General features: G+C 30.0%; 1 protein-coding gene across 1 annotated transcript; it reads left to right on the forward strand.

Moving 5' to 3' along the window:
* Nucleotides 1-236: 236 nt before the first annotated feature.
* Cad88c (cadherin 88C) lies at nucleotides 237-21,518 on the forward strand. Its single transcript, XM_072894651.1, has 25 exons — nucleotides 237-843; nucleotides 5,748-6,026; nucleotides 6,259-6,410; nucleotides 7,186-7,566; nucleotides 8,383-8,512; nucleotides 8,876-9,243; nucleotides 9,399-9,537; nucleotides 10,833-11,088; nucleotides 11,350-11,624; nucleotides 11,701-12,026; nucleotides 12,633-12,944; nucleotides 13,023-13,296; nucleotides 13,408-13,708; nucleotides 13,898-14,093; nucleotides 15,360-15,517; nucleotides 15,664-15,845; nucleotides 16,663-16,886; nucleotides 16,995-17,183; nucleotides 17,308-17,601; nucleotides 17,761-18,000; nucleotides 18,121-18,306; nucleotides 18,497-18,633; nucleotides 18,779-19,170; nucleotides 20,853-21,117; nucleotides 21,359-21,518. Exons 2-25 carry the CDS (start codon nucleotides 5,825-5,827, stop codon nucleotides 21,465-21,467), a joined length of 5,688 nt encoding a protein of 1,895 aa, XP_072750752.1. The 5' UTR covers nucleotides 237-843; nucleotides 5,748-5,824; the 3' UTR covers nucleotides 21,468-21,518.
* The last annotated feature ends 13 nt before the right edge of the window (nucleotides 21,519-21,531 follow it).

The raw sequence follows: 21,531 nt of genomic DNA on the forward strand, positions 1-21,531 counted from the left end.
GTTGCGACGGCGGAGGGGTCGAGGGGGCGAAGCCCCCTCGTGCACGCCTCGGGGAGCACGATGGGCTGAATTTAACTTGGAACAACCGTACGTTTTGTGGTGTTCCCTGTGCACGGTCAGTGCTCACGCCACAGAACGAATGCCGCCAGGCAACGATGTGCGCTCTCTCGACGGGAACCACGCTGGCTTCGTTCGATCCTTCAGTTTACTATCGTAAGCTCACCCGGACAGGTGAGCGCCGCGTTCGCGGCCGATCGCGCAACGACACGGGTCCATGAAAATTCGACACTTTAACTTCGCCATAATAATAAAAAAAAAAATCAATTTTACTTCACGAACTTATTATTACACACCTGCGTTAGAATAATAAGAAATATTGCGTGCAAAAAGTGCTACTGCAATGCAAAAGAGCTTGCCTTCAGTGCACTAGATCGTGCAATTTTTTTTCACATCTCGATTAAGGGACTCTCTTTTAAATCGGAAGTACAGTGATTTTTAGAAGAGGATTTTTTGATTCCCGTAATTAATGTCATATAAGTAATTAAATTATGGTGGAATCATCAATTTCCGTCGTCGCAACAAAATAACAATGATAATATATGTGAAAAGAAGTACCAACGACTGGTGACATTTGAAAGGTTGTAACGATGAAGGATTAATTAACTCAGTTTAATTTGTGAAATATATAGTTTATTCATACATATGTATAAACATATTTTCCGCGCGTAATTAACGCTAACATTAGCGCTAGCAACGTGTTGAAGTTGCGATAAGACAATTAAAACGTGTAAATAAAGACTGATTCACACTGAATGAACATATGTTCCCGCCATAAAAATTTAGGTGAGTACAAAGCACCTTTAAATGAATATTTGAAACTTCACATTTGTAATCATAAAAAGTATATTCCAAGCCCCTTGTTCTGTTATAATTAGATTATTCTTCTACGTTAAGTGTTCAAATTAAAAACTTTTAGCTTGTATTAATATTTCTTGTAATAATAAAGTTTTACGCGACTATACGCACACAAGTAAAGATATAAAAACGTAATTAAAAGTACATAATTAACTTACGTAACTGACTCGGGAAATTTTCTATTAATTTTGATTAGAAAAAAAGTGATAACAATCAAAGCATATTTTTTTAAATATTGCAAAAATAATAAATGTGTCTCTACATTTATCGATTACACAGAATTACAAGATTTTGTATAGAAAATGCATAATGTTTATCTATTTATATATTTTAATTAATCATTTCTCTTATCCCTATATTTTATTAGCCCTGAGAAGGCGTGCGCAATTTTTTTAGAAAGTTTCGCAGAACTTTTAAAACACTGACAGACAGCATGTCTATCACAGTCGACATGCTGGTACGAATTATACCGGTATGGAATCTCACGAATATGACGTACAATTAATGCTTATCTGACACCGATGAAGGTTTAATTCGTGGAATCAATGGTATTGTTAGCCAGACCTCAATAACTGGCCTTGCGCTCTATAAAGTACACGTCTCATATACTTATTATTACACAATCAATTTTCAACAAACTTCTTGAAGAAGCAAAGGTCTGTGTATGATTTAAGAACTGAAAATTACCCCACATGTATAACGCTGTATAAAACATATTGAGATAAAAACGATACTAATCTCTAGCGTAAAATTTTATTTTCTAAAACTTTTGAACAAAAATAAATAAAAATAGAGAATATATTATATATTTGTACAAAAAATAAATAATAAATAAAATAAAAAATTAATAAAATAATAAATAAAACAATAGATAAATAAAATTAAATAAGTGAAAAAAAATAAATATAGAATGTTATTGTACCCACATATTATGCATCTAACAATATAATTTATACTTCTTTCTTGCGTGTAATTCATCTTTACATACTGTAGCTTCCGTTTATTACGGAATTAAAATTGAACGTTGAAGCAGCTAATCACTGGATAGCAATCGGCGATTGTTAGCACTGACCCAAATTTCTTTATGACAACATATTAATCATTAAACGGGAATGTTTATTATGCAAGAATGCAATCGCGCTTTAACTCACAATCAGCTATATGCATCCTTTTATAGTGTTATGAAATCATATCTCTTCTCCTTAGATAATCATACAATACCATTGTATTACATCGTGATTATTCCTGCGATGAAATAAGACCCTGTTAATTTCACTCCCACGAATAATGTCTCGTTGTGCCACAGTGTGAAAAGGAAATTCACTTTACATATGTATATATATGCTTTGTTCGCAGTAGCATCTGTCTACTGTTGTAACGCCAGATGTAACCGCAAAGAAATAGAGTCCCGGAATTGGCAAGTTCTTATCAGCAAACAGCTACAAACTCACGCATTAACAGTTTCAAAGTCGTTTTCCGCAGATTAATTTTTACTTGATTTAGATAATGCTAAGTCAAATAATAAAAAATGAAATAATATAATTTTAGATATTTTAAATTAAATTACAATTAAATTTAAATATAAAGGTAAAAAAAGGTAAAAGACTTTTTTACGGAATTTATTGGAAAAGTTCTTGAATTCTTTTTTTCTATACAATTCTAATTTGAATGTGTTGATTGTGAAAAAGAAACACATATATCAGTTAACATACCCACACGTACTGAAAAGATCTTTTACACATGTGTTCATGGTGTGGGGGAGCTCGTCACGCAAGCAAATTCTGTATGGGGTTGGCTGGGCAACAGACAGTATTATGGGCGTATGTCAATATCCTGGTCGGTATTATCATTCAGAAGCATGCATGGCAGGTGTAGGAAATGACGTCACGTACCCTTGGTACCCTCATTGGAAATACGACATTGGAAATATGACTGACCCTTTATTCCAACCAGCGTGACATAGAGAAAACTTCCTTTATGTACATACATGTTTCTCTTTTGTGAAAACTTATGTGTTCCACCTCTGTACGAGTAGTTTGTGTTGAAAGTAAAAATTGATACGGTAGTTAAATAATAAAATTATCCTATTTAAAGTGTATATTATCGATCAATCTTCTTGATACGAAGGACTTCACTATATATGAAGGTGAGTGCAGTTGTTATGAGGTGTTGGTTTTCAAAGAAAATCTTAATCACGCGATCTTCGTGTATGCATTCAAATATTACACTTTCAAATAATAGATAAAAGATTAGACGAACCAATACATATATATATATATATATATATATAACTAATTAGTTGCGATTGTGATAGTATTGAGCAATAAAATATCTTGGTGTAATTAGCGTGATGTTTAAACGCGATTTATCGTAATTATTAAAAAAATTATTTAAAATCAGCTGATTGTATTATGACAGATAAATATCTTGTTATTTACCGTAATTCTTATCGATACTTATCGGGATAAGAAGAATTTTGTTTCCTGTGTTAAAGCAACGGTCTTCATTCGTTGAAAATCAGATAGCGCACGTATATCGTGCACATTTGAATACACGAGTATCCGCACATCGCGAAGCTTCGCACTAGCCTGTTATTTAGCAGAGTCTTAAAAGTCAAGAGCGTGGCCGATACACTCTGTTGGCAAGAAGAGCACCGTTCGGCGTGCTCACTCAGTGTTGCTTAAGTGTCAAACTATCTTAAAGGAGATTCCCTACACACGAACATGGGTCAGTGCAAGCACGTTTTTTCCGCGTATCTACTAAATCTTATTAAATAATGTTTTCAATATCATTATCAAATATTTTTATAAATTTTCTATAAACAATTTAGAATTTTCAGGTCCTTATCAAAAAAATAAAACACAAATTTCTTCTATAATTTACAAAATTATAATTATTCAAATTTTTTTAATGCAATATCTCAAGAACTTACATTAAAATTTGATTAAAATCAAATTCGCTTGACATTAATTGATAAATATAATGTTTTCATTTACATATATTCTGCTGCTCTTGGTTTGTTAAGGATGTTTAGTACCTATTTCTAAAAATATAGGAATTTAATAAAATTTGCACAGATTGTTCTGATACATGTTCAGAAACTTATAAAAAAACCTGGACTTGATTCACTGAAGCAATCAAAAGTTATAAGGATTTTAATTTGCAATGAATTTATCCGTCGATATTATTATAAATATAATTATTTTGTGGAGCTAATTATAAGTAAAAGTATTAATATAATTATAAATATAATTATTTATATAAATAAGTATAAATATAATTATTTCTGTCCTTTTAACCCTTAAATTGATACGATTACAGATTTTCTATCTTATAACAAACCTGTGATCGTGTTAATTTAAGAGCTAAAATAGATAGAAATAATAATAGGAATTTATTCAAAATTTGCAAAAGTATAGTTTAAATATAGAGGAAATATTTGATCACATAATTTTGGTCAAGTACTGACTAGTTCAAAACATATTGAATATAATTTTCTCAATTTCATCTTATTATCCGAGATGACATATTATTTATTGTGAAAACGTGGCAACATAGCATTCAGCTGAGCCTTCTTTTGACATTTTAAATAATCTATCTTTTCATCTGAAGAAGCCTCTATATACAAACGTGTAAGCGAGAAGCGACTAGGCCTCATATGTCAATTTGCAATTTGACCAACTTATGAAAAATTACCATGTTGCCACATTTCTTTCTTCTCAGAGAAATGACAAATTATTAAAATTATCAAAGAAATAGTTAACAATCTTTTATATTTTGTCATTATTCACTATTATAATTTTTATTCTGACATTTTAAATTACTCTATACGAGAAAATTCTTTTATTTTTGTAGTTCAAATTTTGTGCTGTAATGTTGAAATCGAGATACCGTCAATGATAAAAGTTTCTCATTACAATTTAAGAAACACGAAAATTGTCCGAAAAAAAGCAACAGAAGTTGGAAAATACATTTCTACACTCTAGCTATGAATAAATAATAAGATTTTATGCAATCTTTATAATAATCATATATTGAGATATGTGAGAAAGTATATATTCGTCAATTTCGACTACTTTTGCTCCGATTGTAGGTGCCAAACATCCTTAAATATCTTTAATTGATAATAATTCTATAAATTCAATTAAAATTTCCAACAGTATTTTCCGAAAATTGTTTTGTCTTTAATTGTAACATTGTTCTTTCCAAGAATGCAATATTATATCATCTCGTTAGCTACGTAAGATCTTAAGAGGACCGAACCATTAAGTATACCTTACATAATAGATAAGAGAGATCTCTAGTTGGGAAAATAATTTTTTAATTATATTAAGATCGTACATCGTAGATTTAAGAGCTGTGGGAAAACGTCGTTTCTTCCGGTAAGCTTTCACTCCGGTTTAATCTCCGTGATCATTTGCGACGAGATACTCTTGACATTGCATCAAGACGACGTTTTACCGAGGAGAAAGCAACCAGTCAGCGTGAATATCGGTTTATCAAACTAAATGCAGCAAATAAATAGGCTACAAACGTGTAAATAAAGTATGTCAAAGTCTCTGCGAAACACATACCTACTAAAGATCTGCAATAAATATGCAAGAAATGTGCAATAGAATATATATACAATATAATTTTTGGAAATTATGTTATTTATATTTTAATTATGTATTAATGATAACATATCACAACTTTTATTCTATTTTGTCCATTTTTTAAAAAATAATTCTTATTCAATTATTCAAAATATACATTTTATTGTTAAATATAATTTTTCACTTAAAGTAGTATTTTTTGATTTAATAAATTGCATATTTATGCATTGATTTCAGAGCATCAAGATTTGATCTAATTGTGAAACAGTCTGTGCGAGGGAGATCATGTTGATTTCAAATCTTGCTCTATCAAGATGACGTCAAATAAGCAAACAACGTCAACTTCCTGGTTATTGCGATCGTGTAAAAGAAGCCGCTTTAAAATAGAATTATTATATTTTATATTTGGATATTTGTTAACATATTGCTCGGCCAGAAATAATCCTCCTAGATTCCTCATAGATGGACAAACAGAAATTGTTCTCAGACTGAAGGAAGGGCCTGAAACGCCAGTTGGTAAAGATTATAAGTTTTCTTTTTAAACTATAACACATCATTTTTGAACCTTTAGATTACAAATTTGCAAATTTATTAAGAAAAGCGACTTTAATATGAAAATATAATATTTTTCGTAATCGTTTGACAACAATATATTTTCTCGAAACTCATCTTTAAGAATGTCGTACTTTTTTTATATACACTTACATTGTATATAAATAATATTTTTTAATAACAAAATTTTTTGCAGGTAGTTTAATTTACAGGCTCAAAGGCATCGACACAGATGGTGACATCCTGACTTTCGGCGTCCGAGAACAGCCTGGTAGTGATGTGATTCGAGTTGAAAACTTTGGCCTAACTGAAGCCAACATTTACTTAAATAAGTTGCTGGACAGAGAGGTAATTTCCAAAATCTATATTATAATTTAACATATTTCTAACATTTAAAAGATCTAGAACCGTATTTTATTGGATTAGACATCTGTCACGCATTTAGCCTAGAAAATATTTTTGTTAAAAGTTACTTATCACATTACGTTGTCACATAAAAAAATTAGATCCTTAGAACAAAAGTTATCATCTCAATAATGATCGGAAACCATAATATATACTTTATCAAATGAGATGTTAGAGCTCGAGCAACCAACATGATTAAGGAAGTGGAAATAATGCAGGAAGAGAAATATCGCGATAATTCTTACGTTGTATCAATATTATTATTTTTGTTTCGCAAGGACGATTAACACAGCTTAACTCTTTTCCATATGTGGATCATAATCGGTAGTATCGCTAGTCCGACAACATCGTAATGATTAAAGAGAAATTTAAGTATCAACGACAGAAACAAACATAATTTGCGACCAATCATCTCCACAAGGATTCGCTTTGCAAAGCTGTCATTTGTGGCCATCATCAGTGCACGCGTGAAATAACGCGAGTCTGAAATTAACTTTCTATCGTCGATGATAGTACCTAGTTAGAATAATCGAGCTATAATTCCATCATCGTACGCGATGGTACAATTTTTAAAATCTACGTCGGCTTGATTTAAATTTCATACGTACACTTTAGTCTTTACATTCTATTTTCTTGAATATTGCCGAGTTTTTACGATAAAAAAATATTCCTGAATCCACTTCGTTTTCCCATTTCATGCAAATTTATGCCCTGTCAGGCAAGAGACGAGTATGCTCTCGTGTTAACGCTGACGGATGGAAGGTTGGGAGAGGGAAATTTTATCACGCAAAGTCTGCTACTTCTGGTTGAGGACATAAACGATAATGTACCAGTTTTTCGTCCACATCCAACCTCACTAACACTTCGGGAGGATTCACGTCCAAGTGTCTTAACAACGGTGGAGGCTACTGATGCCGATTTAGGTGCTCATGGTCAAGTAGTATATTATCTTCAAGAATTGGATGGCGATAACAACGTTTTCAGCATATCGACCATTAACGGCAAAGGTGTTATACGCTTGGTGGGCTCTTTAGATTACGAACGAAAGTATCTATATCAGCTGCGAATCTTGGCCGTAGACCGCGCAATAAATGAAAAGGTATTTTTTATTAAATGTATTATTTATTAAATATATTCAAAAGTATTTTTATTAAATATATATTTATTATTTTTACCATTAATATCCTATTATTTGTTTGTATTGTACAAAGAACAAGAATTTGATATTAAAACTGTACAATGTATACAGTTGCATCTGATGAAGCTTAAAATTTTTTGAATAAATTGACTATTTATTTTTTAATTTTTATATTATGTTGATTTTGCTACGTTAAATTTAGCATTTCTAAAATGTTTCTTTTTAATTACAACAAAATCGACACTAATCGAATTAATATTAAAAATTACTTATTTTGATCAATTTTGACCACAAATAAAACGGGTATTTTCGTATTCAGCAACTCAAAGACTATAAGAAAATATATGTAATTTACGTTACACTTTCTGGGCAAAAATCAACACATTTTACCCACCTTTCTTTATTTTATTCTTGCGGATATAAATCAAAGTTCTATGCATACATTATTCGGTCGAATGTAATATATTTGTAAACATTTTTAAAATTATGCGGGTATTATGTATGTAAAATACAAGATGTTATGTGTGTTGTTTTGTATATTACACGTGGATATATTCTGATAAAACCCGTATGACCTATAATTACCGGATAGTTCAATGACTTTTTCCGGCAAAGTCAAGAGCAGTCAAGGATGAACAATGCCAGACACGATGATTATATCTTATCTACATAGGCATCGTTACAGTTATTTATTATAGCCATTTACTTGAAGCAACTTCCTGTAAGATAGAGTTTATTTATACTTAATTATTTTAGATAAATATTTAATCATTTCAGGTAAATACAGGAACGACCGCGATTTTGATCAAGGTACAGGATGTGGAGGATCAGCCGCCGGAATTTATAGCCATGACGCCCGTCGCAAGAATCAGTGAAAACGTTAAGATTGGTACATCTGTTTTACAAGGTCGGCATTACATTCTACGATTAAGACAAAAAATACGAAAATTATTATGCAATATTATGAAATGAAAAATTTGTAAACTATTTCCAATTAAGAAGATTTAACTATAATAAATTTTAATAAAAATTCAATTAAATGCGGAAATAGAATTGAAATATATGAATAAGGTATTCAGTTTCTTAAATTGATGCTGTTTAATTAAAATGAGAAATAATAAGGTTTTAATTATCAGCCAATTAATTTGAAATCTTATTCAAATAATAATAACAACATTAAAGTGTATAATATATTTCATACAAAATATTACAAGATACTCTGTATCTAAAATTTTCTAATGATAATAAACGATGATAAATCTCATTACAGTTCGTGCAGTGGACGGTGATAAGGGGATAAATAACAAAGTAACATATAGTATCACGAAGGGACCGAGATATCTATTTGGTATTGATGCGACTTCCGGTCTTGTGTTCACTAGAGCACAATTGGACAGAGAAGCTGAAGAGAATAGCGATGGCACTTTTATCTTAGAAATCACGGTGAAAGAAGTGTCAAAAATTAATCCACCGCCTTCAGTTAGCACTGAAGTGACCATCATTCTTACTGACGTAAATGATGAAACACCAACATTTCGAAGTATGTTATATTATGCTGAAATAAACGAGAACGCGCCACAAAATACTCCCGTCAATTTTATTGGTGATACCGTACCGGAAGTTTACGATCATGACTTGGTAAGATTTGTTGCGACGTATTTTTAACTTTTCCAGTAAATAAATATTCAGAGAAATTATTTAACACTACAAAAGTATTATGTATTATTTTGAAAAGTAATTGTTTTTATCAAACTTTGAAAATATTTTTTATTAATGCAGTGAATTTTTTGAAGGGTTCTAATGGTACGTTTCGAATATTCATCGAAGGCGACGGTGGAATATTTGATGTAACACCTTTTCGTGGGATTAATGAAGCACCATTTTTAATACGCGTTAAAAATTCGAGTAAACTTGATTTTGAAAAGATATCAGGTAATAGTTTTATATTTTTTCTTTCTTGATTAATTTAAGGATGTTTAGTACCTATTTTTAAAAATATAGGAATTTAATAAAATTTGCACAGATTGTTCTGATACATGTTCAGAAACTTATAAAAAACCTAGAGTTGATTCACTGAAGCAATCAAAAGTTATAAGGATTTTAATTTGCAATGAATTTACCCGTCGATATTATTATAAATATAATTATTTTGTGGATCTAATTATAAGTAAAAGTATTAATATAATTATAAATATAATTATTTATATAAATAGATATAAATATAATTATTTCTGTCCTTTTTAGCCCTTAAATTGATACGATTACAGATTTTCTATCTTATAAAAAATCTGTGATCGTGTTGATTTAAGAGTTAAAATACATAGAAATAATAATAGGAATTTATTCAAAATTTGCAAAAGTATAGTTTAAATATAGAGGAAATATTTGATTACATAATTTTGGTCAAGTACTGACTAGTTCAAAAGATATTGAATATAATTTTCTCAATTTCATCTTATTATCCGAGATGACTTATTATTTATTGTGAAAACGTGGCAATATAGCATTCAGCTGAGCCTTCTTTTGACATTTTAAATAATCTATCTTTTCATCTGAAGAAGCCTCTATATACAAACGTGTAAGCGAGAAGCGACTAGGTCTCATATGTCAATTTGCAATTTGACCACAACTTATGAAAAATTACTTTGTTGCCACATTTCCTTCTTCTCGGAGAAATGACAAATTATTAAAATTATCAAAGAAATAGTTAAAAATCTTCTATATTTTGTCATTATTCACTATTATAATTTTTATTCTGACATTTTAAATTACTCTGTACGAATAAATTCTTTTATTTTTGTAATTCAAATTTTGTGCTGTAATGTTGAAATCGAGATACCGTCAATGATAAAAGTTTCTCATTACAATTTAAGAAACACGAAAATTGTCCGAAAAAAAGCAACAGAAGTTCAAAAATACATTTCTACACTCTAGCTATGAATAAATAATAAGATTTTATGCAATCTTTATAATAATCATATATTAAGATATATGAGAAAAGTATATATTCGTCAATTTCGACTACTTTTTGCTCCGATTATAGGTGCTAAACATCCTTAATGGATTATTGCAGTAAAGTAAATATCGCATACAAAGTTATTATTAAAATTTCAATATAATATATGTTTATTCTTTCATAACTTAATGCGCATTATTAATCCAATATACAATTTATTTCATATATTTACTAATCTCATATAGAATATAAAATTTATGGACTTTTATAGTGGTAAATTTTACACTCGTCGCGAAAGAAATCTTGCCGATTTCGCCGAAATACAGTGTGGTACCAGTCACTGTTTTTATAAAGGATCAAAATGACAATTATCCGGAATTCACGGAAAATGTCTATGAAGTCTCAATTCCGGAAAATTGTGCAAAGGGAACTACCGTGGCTTGGGTACAGGCTTTGGACGAAGACAGCGGTAACTTTGGAACGCATGGAATACGATATACGACTTTAGGCGGTAGCATTGCACATGCGTAAGAGATAATACACTAATTTAAAAAAAAAAATAATAAATTAAAACTAATATATAAAATCGTATCACATTTATATCACAATTTATACAATTTTTCGACATCTACAGATTTTTGATCTATTATAAGTTAGTGAAAAAACGTAAGAAAATTCCTTTGCTGCTCACTATAATTATATAAAGATTAATATCTGATAATGAAATAATATCAACAAAAATGATGAAATCGCGATAGCTGTCATTTATTTATTTTCACGTATCATAGATTGGCAATGGACCCTCTTACCGGCGTGATAACAGTTAAACATCCGGGGCCCAGTTTTGATCGCGAATTAGTAGCTCGACATTATTTGACAGTTGAAGCTCGAGATGATCTTGGAAAAGGAAATCGCAACACTGCGCAATTAATAGTCAATGTCGATGATGTCAACGATAATATACCTATGTTTCTGCAAAATAAATACGAAGCTGTCTTGCTGGAGAACGAGGATCACTTTGAATCGCCTCTGATTGTCGAAGCATCTGACAACGATCTAAATGGTTAGACAGTATTTATAATAAACGGAAAACAAATAAGACATGTATTTAAGACTTATTTTATACTTTATGTATACAGGTACCCAAAACAGTGAGATAACTTTTGCATTGGTATCGAGTGACTTTTCTCGAAATTTTACAATCGATCCGAAACGTGGAATTGTGACTCCCGTTCGTCCCTTGGATTACGAAGCTTTGCCTATCAATCAGGGGCACAAAGAAAAGATTATACGTCCACTGAAATTAACGGTGAGAGCCAGAGATGCTGGCACACCGAGCCTAACTTCTGACGTGCCCCTGATTATTTATTTGAAAGACATTAATGATAATGCGCCTGTTTTCGAAAGAAGTTTATATAAGAGAAATATAGCTGAGGATCTACCAGGTGGCACGAGTGTTATACAAGTATGTAATTAACATTATTGTAAGGCAAAAATAAAGATTTTATAATTATGCAAAAAATTAAAAAATAAAGAAATAAAGTATATTGATAATAGGGAGTTTGCATGATTTTGAAAAACAATGTTGCATTTTATAATTTATATATAGTTTTAAATGTAATTATTTTTTTCGTAATTTTTTAATGCAAATTGAGCGAGAAAATCAATAATATAAATTACATTATTTGAAATTGTCGAATACGATCCGGAAACGACCGAACGCGATGTGACGTCACAGTGCAATATCTGCATTCAGGAAGACGCTAATAGCGCTAAAAAAAAGATCAAGAATGACCGAATATCCCAATACAGAATACAGAAAACAAACGTTTGAAACTATTGCCCTGTGACGTCACGCACTCCAATCAATCAAAATCGTTTTCTCACAATTTAAGTTTTATTAAATTTTAATTTAATTTTTTAATACCTTTCTATTGATTAAAATTTTAAATTTTCTTATAAATAAATTTATAATAATATATATTTAAATTACATATATAAAAAAATGTATTTTTTTTAATGCAAACTCCCTATTAAAATTATCGATTAAATAAAAATTATATTTGTACAGGTGAAGGCTTGGGATAAAGATTTGTCGTCACCCAATAATAAGCTAGTTTACCGAATTCAAAGTGGTGCCGAAGACAAATTTGTTATCAGCCCCGAAACAGGGGTGATTAGAGTGGCACCGGGCTCGAATCTAGACCCAGATCTGACGTCACCGAAAACGACAACGTACAATTTGAACGTTATCGCCATTGATAGTGGTACGGAAATTCAACGAACGGCCGAGGTTCTCGTTAACATTACGATTTTAGATGTTAATAATAAACCGCCCGTTTTCATTGATCCTGGAACTGTCACTATCAGAGAAAACACTCAGGTGCGTTGTCAGGTGACTGTTCATCGTATTTGTAAAGACATTAACGAATGAATGAATGAATGAATAAATAATTATTAGGTCGGTGCGTACGTTCATCGCATAATGGCACAAGATCCGGACGTGGCTCCTATTTTACGTTATCGGGTGGATCCCAATTCATCAGAGGCACGAAACGAGGAAGGTACTTTAATCAAGATACAGGAATATGACTATTTAGCAGCGCTGGAATTAAATGCGTTGGATGGTCTGTTACGTATAGTAAAGTTGTTGGACAGAGAAAGGGTAGAAACTATTAGACTAGGGCTTGTGGTTGAGGATTTGGCTGCAGTAAGAGGCCTGCAAACTGCATCAGGTTAGTTTTGTTACATTTTACAATTTTAAACAAAGGTATATGTTATCAGGAGGGAAACCCCTTCTTATATTTAATATGAAAATAATAATATTATAAAAATTGTTTGTACAGCCATGCTAAATATAATTATTGAAGATGAGAACGACAACAATCCTAAATTCCGGAGACCCTTTTATAGACGTTCCGTTACCGAGAACAGTAAAAATGGTGTTAATATCGCGAATATCGTCGCGGACGACGCTGACAAAAATCGTAGCATTACCTATTCCCTGCAAGGGCCGAAAGAGATTATTGATCTCGTGCATTTAGATTCTGAAACCGGAGAGATGGTCGTTGCTAACAAAATTGATAGAGAAATGTATTCGTGGCTAAACTTAACGGTTAGAGCAACCGATTCTGGAATTCCACCTCGGTAAGAAAATTTTATGCAAAAATGGTATAGATTGATGATATGATTCTTTAGATTATAATTTTCTTAATTTGTTATATTTTTATGTGCACACAATTTCGAAAATATTATAATTATTTGCAATAGCTAAATAATTAATAGTATTTCAACATTATGTGTTTCTACAAATGTTAGACTAATTAAATTTTGTAGGTCAAGTTTATCAGAAGTATATGTTCAAGTGCTAGATGAAAACGACAATAATCCGTATTTCATTTCGAACGTCAGTAGTGTAACTGTCATGGAAAATTCCAAAATTGGCACGGAAATCACAGTCATACAAGCCGCAGATTCCGACAGCGGAGATTATGGAAAAATTACCTATCTCTTAGATAGAATATCATCTCAGGTAAAGAACGAACGATATAAAATGCACTTTGCATTTACTTACAACTGCACAATATAGTATATTTTTGTCTCGTTACATTAACGTTAATAGCTTTATCATTTACTTAAGGATGTTTAGCACCTGCAATCGGAGCAAAAAGTAGTCGAAATTGACGAATTTATACTTTTCTCATATATCTTAATATATGATTATTATAAAGATTGCATAAAATCTTATTATTTATTCATAGCTAGAGTGTAGAAATGTATTTTCCAACTTCTGTTGCTTTTTTCAGACAATTTTCGTGTTTCTTAAATTATAATGAGAAACTTTTATCATTGACGGTACCTCGATTTCAACATTTCAGCACAAAATTTGGATTATAAGAATAAAAGAATTTACTCGTACCCGAGTAATTTAAAATGTCAGAATAAAAATTATAATAGTGAATAATGACAAAATATAGAAGATTGTTAACTATTTCTTTGATAAATTTAATAATTTGTCATTTCTCCGAGAAGAAAGAAATGTGGCAACATGGTAATTTTTCATAAGTTGGTCAAATTGCAAATTGACATATGAGGCCTAGTCGCTTTTCGCTTACACGTTTGTATATAGAGGCTTCTTCAGATGAAAAGATAGATTATTTAAAATGTCAAAAGAAAGCTCAGCTGAATGCTATGTTGCCACGTTTTCACAATAAATAATATGTCATCTCGGATAATAGGACAAAATTGAGAAAATTATATTCAATATCTTTTGAACTAGTCGGTACTTGACCAAAATTATGTGATCAAATATTTCCTCTATATTTAAACTATATTTTTGCAAATTTTGAATAAATTCCTATTATTATTCCTATCTATTTTAGCTCTTAAATCAATACGATCACAGGTTTTTTTATAAGATAGAAAATCTGTAATCGTATCAATTTAAGGGCTAAAAAGGACAGAAATAATTATATTTATACTTATTTATATAAATAATTATATTTATAATTATATTAATACTTTTACTTATAAATAGATCCACAAAATAATTTATAATAATATCGACGGGTAAATTCATTGCAAATTAAAATCCTTATAACTTTTGATTGCTTCAGTGAATCAACTCCCGGTTTTTTTATAAGTCTCTGAACATGTATCGGAACAATCTGTGCAAATTTTATTAAATTCCTATATTTTTAAAAATAGTTACTAAACATCCTTAAATGCAATGCAATATAATATATTGATATATATATATAGATAGCATATTATTATAGTCAATTATTATTTCAACTAGGGGACTTTCGCTATCCATCCAGAAACTGGTTCATTAACAGTGGCTGATGTTTTGGATTGGGAGACTAAACATAGTTATGTTTTAGTTATAGAGGCTTGGGATAACTATCAATTTGGTTATACTGCAGGAGAATCTCGAAATGCATTCAAACAAATTCAGTATGTTTACAAAACTTCAAAAGACAATTTTTTTTATAATTTATAGATATAGATATTCGATAATAAATATATTTTTTTAAATTTAATTTTAAACTACAATCATTTAAATAACATTATTGTATAAAGCTAAATTTACTTTATTTTAGAGTTATAGTCACTGATGTAAATGATAATACTCCAAAGATGGATATACCTCAAGATTGCATCTCCATATCAGAGTTTCACGACATACGTGATTTAGTGTATGTCATAAAAGCAAAGGATGCTGATGATCCGACAACGCCAAATGGACGAGTCATAATTAAAATTACTTCTGGCAATGAACAAGGTACGTAACTAAATTTTGATTAAAGTTTAATCCTATATTATATTATAACAGTATTATACAGTATTAATGCAAATATATATATTAGAAAATTAACGCAATTATTTGATACAAACTATATATATTTTTTTGAATTTTTTGTCCAAGAATGTCAAATTTAAAAAAATCCTATATTTAAAATCCTATATAATCCTGTATTTTATAATTTTTTTCTCTATTTTTGACATTAACTTAGTAACGTCTTGAGTTATGTATATTTTATTTTTATTTATTTTTTGAAAGATCACTGTTTTTACTTTTTTTTTATTTTTATTTTTATTTTTCATTTTTCATTTTTTTCTTTTTCTTTTTATATTGTTACTTTTTTTATTTTTCACTAGTTATAAGGGTTCAAAGTCAATAGCTCGATTTTGCTTTAATAATGAATCTCTCGGCGAAAAAAAATTATATAGAACATTCGTTAAAAAAAAATTAAAACTAACACTCTGCTCTTTAACATTCAGTTAATGAAATCGTACTAGGATTTTTTTTAATTTGACATTCTTGGACAAACTTTTGAAAAATATGTTCAATCGACGGACGTCGCTTTCTTACAATGTAATTTTGTAACAAGTAGAAAAAATTGAAATTTATTTAAAGATTCTAAAACTAGAAACTTCAACCTTTGAAACGCTTTTTTATTGATCTTATGCCAATTATTTTTAAGGAAGTTGCAATTACTTGAAAATTGGCTTTTTTTATACGGAAGAAAGTGGTCCTTTAATTTTTTTGCATAGTGTATTTCGATTCCGAATAATATTGATAAAATGTTGTTTAACAGGTTTATTCATATTGGAACAAACTGATTATTGGACGGCAAAGATAAAAGCTGCGCGGCCATTGAGAGGAAAATTTGGCAATTATACATTTAATGTCGAAGCACGCGATCTGGGAACGCCATCTAATAAGAATAATGAAATTTTGAAAATCTGCGTCACGGATTACAACGATAATCCTCCTTTGTTCGTCAGTCCCCAACACAACACCACCATCCGAGTTCCAGAGGTTTGTGTTTCTATTCATTCGTTATGTAAATTGAATAATTTACATAATGTTATATTTGTAATTTGCATGAAACGGCATTAATGATTCAATGTAACAAAACGTTTTTAGAACATGACAGTAGGTAGTTCGATTATTCAAATCGAGGCAAAAGATGCTGATACGGGATTAAACGGTGATGTACATTATCGTTTAAAGCAAGATCTTGCAGGACATTGGAGAACCTTTCATATTGATGAGAATAGTGGTGCAATTTTTTTAAAGTCACCACTCGACAGAGAGACTCAGAAATTGTACGAGGTATGGATAAATATAAAGAAATAGAAATAGAATTAAATTTATTATCTTTTTTAATTAATTTTTATTAAATTTTCACGAAGGAGTAAAATCTAAAATTAATATTAAATATGTGTCCCTAATATAGATACGAGTCGAAGCATATGATTTGGGTACTCCAACGCCTTTAAGCTCAGACCTCGATTTAATGATTTATGTGCGTAACATCAACGATTTTGAGCCGCAGTTTTTAGTAAACGTTTTTCATATAAATTTTACGGAAGAACAACCTCCTGGATCAGAGATGGTGTTACTTCCAGAAACAATTGACAGGGACGAAGTTGACGATTTAGACGATCCTCCCACGCAAGTTTGTTATTTCATAGTTTACGGAAATGAGGACGGACTGTTCGTTTTAGATATATATAAGCACGAACTTGGTGTAAGTTTTATTTTTTATTTTATAAATAATTTATTCACAGTTTTTTCAAATATTTTATTTTATTTTATTAAATAATTTATTTAAAAATTTTAATAAAAATTCCATTTACATCTTTTATCTCTTAATAATTTAAAATATTTAATAAAATTCACCGTTCAGACTGCCAAGATGTTGGACAGAGAACAACAAGAAGAACATATATTGCTTGTTAAAGCAACAGAAGATTGCGAGACCGTTCCGGATAACGAAATGATGTTCGATGAAGCTGATGATACCTTATTACAAATCGCCATAAAGGTTGACGATATCAATGACAATGCACCGCGATTTATTAATAAAGTTTTCACGGGTGGTGTCACTACTGAAGCCGACTTTGGCACGCAATTTATGCACGTAAAGGTAATTTTATATTACGCTATAAAACGTAATACCAGTAAACTACTGGTTTAAATTTAAATTTTAAATTTTAAATTAAATTATTCAATTCAATCGTAGAACATATATTTAATATCTTTACAGGCAATTGATTTGGACGCTGGTGATAATGCTATACTCAGTTATTATCAAGTAGGAAAAATTCACATGACATTAACTGAAGGTTTCGAAAATATGCAACTACAACCTTTTCTTGTAAATAAAGATACTGGAGCAGTAAGCCTGAACTTTGATCCTCAACGTGGAATGAAGGGTTACTTTGATTTTATGGTACATCTTTATCCTACTAATATATCTTATTTTTATTCTAACATAAATTTAAAATCTAATGCAAGAACTGATTTATTTTTACGAAATCGTCATCTTTTTTATTATTTATGTCTTCTTATAAATAAGAATTCTATAATAGCATAAAATAATAAAATAAGTAAAATATTATTTGTATATAATGTAAATATAGATACTCGTTAATGACACTTATGGCTTACAAGATACTGCGAGGGTTTTCATTTATTTATTACGAGAGGATCAACGGGTTCGTTTTGTTCTTCGTCAACATCCGCCGGAAGTTAGAAGTCGAATCGAAACATTCCGAGAGTAAGCACAATATATACTGCGTTTTTATGCAAGAAATCAAGAAAAAAAAATTAAAAATTTTTATTAAGAAATAGACAAAAAAGTACTAATATTATGTGAATAATTTTTAAAGATAAAATAAATCTAAGTCTTTTTATATTTATAGAATTCTAGGTAATGTCACTAGCGCTATTATTAATGTTGACGAATACAAAGTGCACGAAAATCAAGATGGTTCCGTGGATAGAACAAAAACAGATTTATACTTGCACCTCGTGAATCGTCGAGACAATTCGATCCTCGAGGTATCCGAAGTTCTCGAATTGGTTGACAGAAATATTGAGAAACTTGACAATTTATTCAAGGAGTTCAATGTCCTCGACACGCAGCCGGCAAAGTCTCAACCGATCGTTCAATACGAACAAGCAGGAACGACTTTCTGGCTGCTCACATTGACCCTGTTTCTAGGAGCTCTATTGATTCTATGTGTCGCTCTATGTTTGTCTCAAAGAGCGTCTTTCCGAAGGCAATTGAAAGCGGCGAACGCATCACCGTTCGGTAACTTGAACTAATGTTTATTAATTTACATATGCTATTTTATTGATTGGAATTTCTGTAAAATTAATATGTTACTTTTTAAACTTTTCATTATAGTTGATAGAATTCTGATTCTTTCGCAAAACACTTAGTTTCTGATATACACTAAAAAAAATTAAAGGACCACTTTCTTCGAAGAAATTAAAGCTAAAACTCTGCTTTTTACCACCCATTTAAGGATGTTTAGCACCTATAATCGGAGCAAAAAATAGTCAAAATTGATGAATATATACTTTTCTCATATATCTTGATATATGATTATTATAAAGATTGCATAAAATCTTATTATTTATTTATAGCTAGAGTGTAGAAATGTATTTATTTTCGAACTTCTGTTGCTTTTTTTCGGACAATTTTCATGTTTCTTAAATTATAATGAGAAACTTTTATCATTGACGGTACCTCGATTTCAACATTACAGCACAAAATTTGAATTACAAGAATAAAAGAATTTACTCGTACAGAGTAATTTTAAATGTCAGAATAAAAATTATAATAGCGAATAATGACAAAATATAGAAGATTTTTAACTATTTCTTTGATAAATTTAATAATTTGTCATTTCTCCGAGAAGAAGGAAATGTGGCAACATGGTAATTTTTCATAAGTTGTGGTCAAATTGCAAATTGACATATGAGTCCTAGTCGCTTCTCGCTTACACGTTTGTATATAGAGGCTTCTTCAAATGAAAACATATTTAAAATGTCAAAAGAAGGCTCAGCTGAATGCTTTGTTGCCACATTTTCACAATAAATAATATGTCATCTCGGATAATAGGACGAAATTGAGAAAATTATATTCAATATCTTTTGAACTAGTCAGTACTTGACCAAAATTATGTGATCAAATATTTCCTCTATATTTAAACTATACTTTTGCAAATTTTGAATAAATTCCTATTATTATTTCTATCTATTTTAGCTCTTAAATCAACACGATCACAGGTCTTTTATAAGATAGAAAATCTGTAATCGTATCAATTTAAGGGCTAAAAAGGACAGAAATAATTATATTTATATTTATTTATATAAATAATTATATTTATAATTATATTAATACTTTTACGTATAAATAGATCCACAAAATAATTTATAATAATATCGACGGGTAAATTCATTGCAAATTAAAATCCTTATAACTTTTGATTGCTTCAGTGAATCAACTCCCGGTTTTTTTATAAGTCTCTGAACATGTATCGGAACAATCTGTGCAAATTTTATTAAATTTCTATATTTTAAAAAATAGGTACTAAACATTCTTAATGAATTTCGTGCTAGGATTTTTTTTTAATTCGGTATTCTTGGACAAACTTTTGAAAAATTTGTTCAATCAACGAACGTCGCTTTCTTACAATATAATTTTGTAACGAATAGAAAGAATTGAACTTTATTTAAAGATTCTGAAACTAGAAACTTGAAGCTTTGAAACGCTTTTTTATTGATCTTCTTCCGATTATTTTTAAGGAAGTTGCAACTACTTGAAAATTGGTTTCTTTTTATATGGAAGAAAGTGGCTCTTTAATTTTTTGCGTAGTGTATGTTAATATTTTGAAAAAGTTTCGGCATTAAATGTAAGACATATGTAATTTTTTATTGCAATATTATTGTATTATTAAAATATATCTTTTTTGATATCTTTTCAAGGTGCATCGGACTCGGAATTTATGCGAAGTCCTGGTCGTGTTCCAAATACGAATAAACATAGTGTGGAAGGATCAAATCCCATATGGATGCACGCGTACGAAAATGAATGGTTCAAGAACGACGAATCGTTCAGCCATACATCCGAAAGAGATTCTCTCGACGAGAACGCGCTTAATAATGAAGAGATGATGAATGAAGCTAATACGAACCAAAGAGCCGAAGATAAACCATATTACATAGAGCCAAGAGTCTCAACTATTTCTAGGTAATATAATATAAAGCTAATCTTCTCTTATATTACTACTTTCATAATAAAAATTAATTAGTATAATTTTAATAAATTAAAAATGATTATTATATATTTATGATGATTATATTGTGACGCGATTATTAAGTTTAAATGCAAAGTTTTTATATTTCATTTATATACGATGCAATATTATTATATTTAATATATATATAATAATACGGCATATATACAATTTATTTTTATTTTACTATTACAGTGTTGAAAGTATGGATGTTCAAAACGATTTTAGCAGAAATTCATCGATTTACACAGGCAATGTAATTGTGAATCCTTTGGGAAAAAAGATCGAAACAACTGAATTGTAGAACATTGATTAATTTGATTAAGATACAGAATATACTATAAAACTATTTTGTAAATAATGCATAA

This window comes from Anoplolepis gracilipes, chromosome 6, assembly GCF_047496725.1.
Source record: "Anoplolepis gracilipes chromosome 6, ASM4749672v1, whole genome shotgun sequence".
In the NCBI taxonomy this organism is placed as follows: Eukaryota; Metazoa; Arthropoda; class Insecta; order Hymenoptera; family Formicidae; genus Anoplolepis; species Anoplolepis gracilipes.

Coding starts and splice junctions, on each gene's coding strand:
- Cad88c (XM_072894651.1), top strand. CDS start 5,825: ATGACGTCAAATAAGCAAACAACGTCAACTTCCTGGTTATTGCGATCG. Junction 9,244..9,398: donor AAGTTTACGATCATGACTTG/GTAAGATTTGTT, acceptor AATTTTTTGAAG/GGTTCTAATGGTACGTTTCG. Junction 11,625..11,700: donor ATCTGACAACGATCTAAATG/GTTAGACAGTAT, acceptor TTATGTATACAG/GTACCCAAAACAGTGAGATA.